This window comes from Centruroides sculpturatus, unplaced genomic scaffold, assembly GCF_000671375.1.
Source record: "Centruroides sculpturatus isolate CEXI.00-Female unplaced genomic scaffold, Cexi_2.0 scaffold151, whole genome shotgun sequence".
Classification (NCBI taxonomy): Eukaryota; Metazoa; Arthropoda; class Arachnida; order Scorpiones; family Buthidae; genus Centruroides; species Centruroides sculpturatus.
Window position 1 is genome coordinate 291,054 of NW_019384363.1, and position 3,169 is coordinate 294,222.

A 3,169-nucleotide genomic window follows, 5' to 3' on the forward strand; every position below is an offset into this window, starting at 1 on the left:
AAATATATCAAAATTCTGACACTCTTCATCCTAACTGCTCTATATTCCAGGCAGAACTCTGTGCCATTTACATGGCTGTTCAATGGTGTGAAGCCAATCTTACTGGAAGTAGAGTTACAATTTGCTCTGATAGTGCTTCAGCAATCAACGCACTTAGGAATCTCAACAACCTACACCCTCTGGTTAGGAAGATTCTAAACTATATACCTTGTGCTCAGAACTCCTATTCCCTCGAATGGGTGAGAGGTCATCAGGGTGTCCTAGGTAATGAACGTGCAGATCTACTTGCCAGGGAGGCTGCAACGATCGGTACCTCTGGCCCTTTCAATTATTCAGTGCTACCTGCTTCTTTTCTTAAGCTCCAGCATTGGAACTACAGCTTGGATCTCTGGCAGCAGAGATGGGATAGTTACAATGGCCTTGCCAGGAACTTTTTTCCATCTATTCATGACCACCTTTCTAACCACTGGGTTAGTCCGGACTATGAAACCACGCAATTCTTCACTGGGCATGGGAGATTCCGGGCCTACTTACAGAGGTTCGGCAAATCTACAACGGACATCTGTACCATCTGTAATTGCCGTGATGGGGTTGAGCACTATGTATACATGTGTCCAATGACCGAGGATGCTAGGCATGAGCTTGCCCTTGCTCTTAGCCACAGGGGAATTAACTGGCCATGTGAACTTCATGTCCTTCTTAAGGATAGTGACACCTACAAAGCATTCAAAAAATTGATTCATATGTATCACATACGCTCTGTCATTCACTAAGTTAGTCAAGTCAGTCATCAGGCATTATTTTCATTTGCTTCTTGCACATTATTGTATATACATATCATTATTGTTCTGCTGCAGCATATATCTGTATAATATTTATTATTACTATTAGTATTGTCTATTTTAATTTACCGTACATGTTATTCTACTCTCACGTTTTGTATAATATCGGCTGATTTATATTGGTCATCTTACCTTCTGTTCATACTTTTCAATTGTCATACTGTTTGTACGTTATCTGTCTGTTATTATGTATGTATTTACCTGTGCTTTCAAATATCTCTGTAATTAACCCGATTATGCTCTTGCGGTATCGGGAATAAATAAAGATAAAGATAAAGATAAAGATAAAGCAGCGCCTCTTGCGGCAACCTCCAATATAGGGACAGAAAAAGCTCGATTTCGACACTATATTTTCTAGCCACTGTAGTTCAGAGGTTCGATTATGTACTTCATTGATTATACGTTTATTCAAAAGCATTTTATTAAAATCTGCATTTATATGAACTATAATATAGATGTATATATTTATAATAATTTTAAATTTCGTTTTATTTTCATAAAAAGTTAATATCTGTCGATATAAAAGTTTAAAATATGTTGTCTATTTAATTGTTTATGTATCAAAGAGACATTAGCTTCTCCTCGTACTCAACACTATTGACAGTGAAGACACATGTAAAGGGGCAAACGTGATAAATGGATTTATTGAGATTTTCTGTTTTTGTTATAAAATATAATAAAAATCCGAAATTCTTTTTCATTATAAAAATCGGTGTTTTCCCCTTATCTCTTTATTTATTTGTTTTCTCCTTTTAAAAAGACAGGAAAAGACATTACGCTATTTATTTTTGATATATTATTACATATTTGTTTTGTAACTTCGTCTTTTATATTCATAGAATATAACAGAATTAATTTATTGTTTTGGTTACTGATAGATGGCGACTCTATCAACAGCGCTGACAAATTCTTAAAATAATTAACTTCTTTACTAGCCTAAATGTAGCTTAATAAAAAGAATTTTTCTTAATATACTCCTAAAAATGCCTTTTTATAACTTATTAAAATTAATTAGCATAAAAAATTATATATTTAAATTAATTTTATATTATCTATTTGAAGTAAATTATTTTTTTTATTTGGCTATATTTTTATAATATTTTTCATATTTCTACGGGTACTGTACATATTATACTTAATTATAAAATAATGCTACAATGTTACATTTTTAAACTTAATAAATATTTAAATGTAAAATGCGTATTAATAATATATTTTAACTTACTGAAGAATTTTCTATATATTGTGTACAAGAATTTTAGTGAATTTCTATTTTCGCTTAAAGAATCGCCATCTTAAAATCCGGCGGGGTCATTTGTTTATTACTATCATACATTAGGTTTGATTAAATATGTAATTATATATAATAATATTATCTTTTTACTATTTCGCCCTGTGGCTACCAAGGGAACTTTTTCTATACTCAAACATATCCCGCTTGTGAAAAAACACTGTAAATTGCTCGCCCGGATTCGAACCCGGATGTCACGGAACGTTAAGTCAACATCTTTTAAAGCGTTAATGGTTTATTTTGAAATTTAATATCATTAAACGCTTCACGAAAATAGAAATCATAAGAAATAATATCATTGAGATTCGAGAGGAATTTGAATTGCCATTTATAGATACAAAATTAAAACAGAATTTTAAAATTTATTTTAAGAATACACTTTTCCCAAATTTAATAATAAATAGAATTGTGATTTATTGTATATATAGATAAATTTCTACTTCTATACAGCGTATACAAATGAATATACTGTATTTCTATTTATAAATACAACATCACAAAATATGTATTCATTCAAATCAATATCAGTAATTAAATATATCTTTAAAATGTATTAGAAACTATATTTCATGAAACAAACTGAAAGACAAAGGAATGGACGAAAAGTGATAATACTTTTACATTTTAAATTGGTTTGATTGATTTTCTTGACACAAAAATGAAACCACTGTTCAGTGGAAAATGGATAATACCACCGAATAGTGGTAGTTGGTCGCGGGTTCCCGCCTGAAAACCGGCGGGCCACATGAAGCTTTTCATGTTTTATTCACATGCCTAATATCTAAATAGGGACTAATTCCTATAGAAAGTCCTCCGGGGAGCCACCCTTTTGGCAGATCGCTTCAAATGTTTCATTGCTTTATCTCATCAATCCATCTTTGACATAAAACACCAGATTATTATATGATAAATCTTAATTTTGCATATTACAAGAGGGCTCGACCTCAATAAAAGCCGAAAGGTAGGAAATGATGCCTTAATTTGAATCTATTCATGGAAAAATCACGAGTGTCCAGACCGGATTCTAAACAGAAAG

The 3,169-nt window shown here is 31.8% G+C and overlaps 1 protein-coding gene across 1 annotated transcript in view; it reads right to left on the reverse strand.

Annotated features, from left to right (window-relative positions):
* Positions 1-1,001, reverse strand: part of LOC111641450 (papilin-like) — a 102,676-nt gene extending 101,675 nt beyond the window's left edge. The window contains exon 1 of the mRNA XM_023387626.1: positions 975-1,001. Coding sequence (XP_023243394.1) covers positions 975-1,001 — 27 coding nt within the window. The remainder of the gene's footprint in view (positions 1-974) is intronic.
* Positions 1,002-3,169: the final 2,168 nt, after the last annotated feature.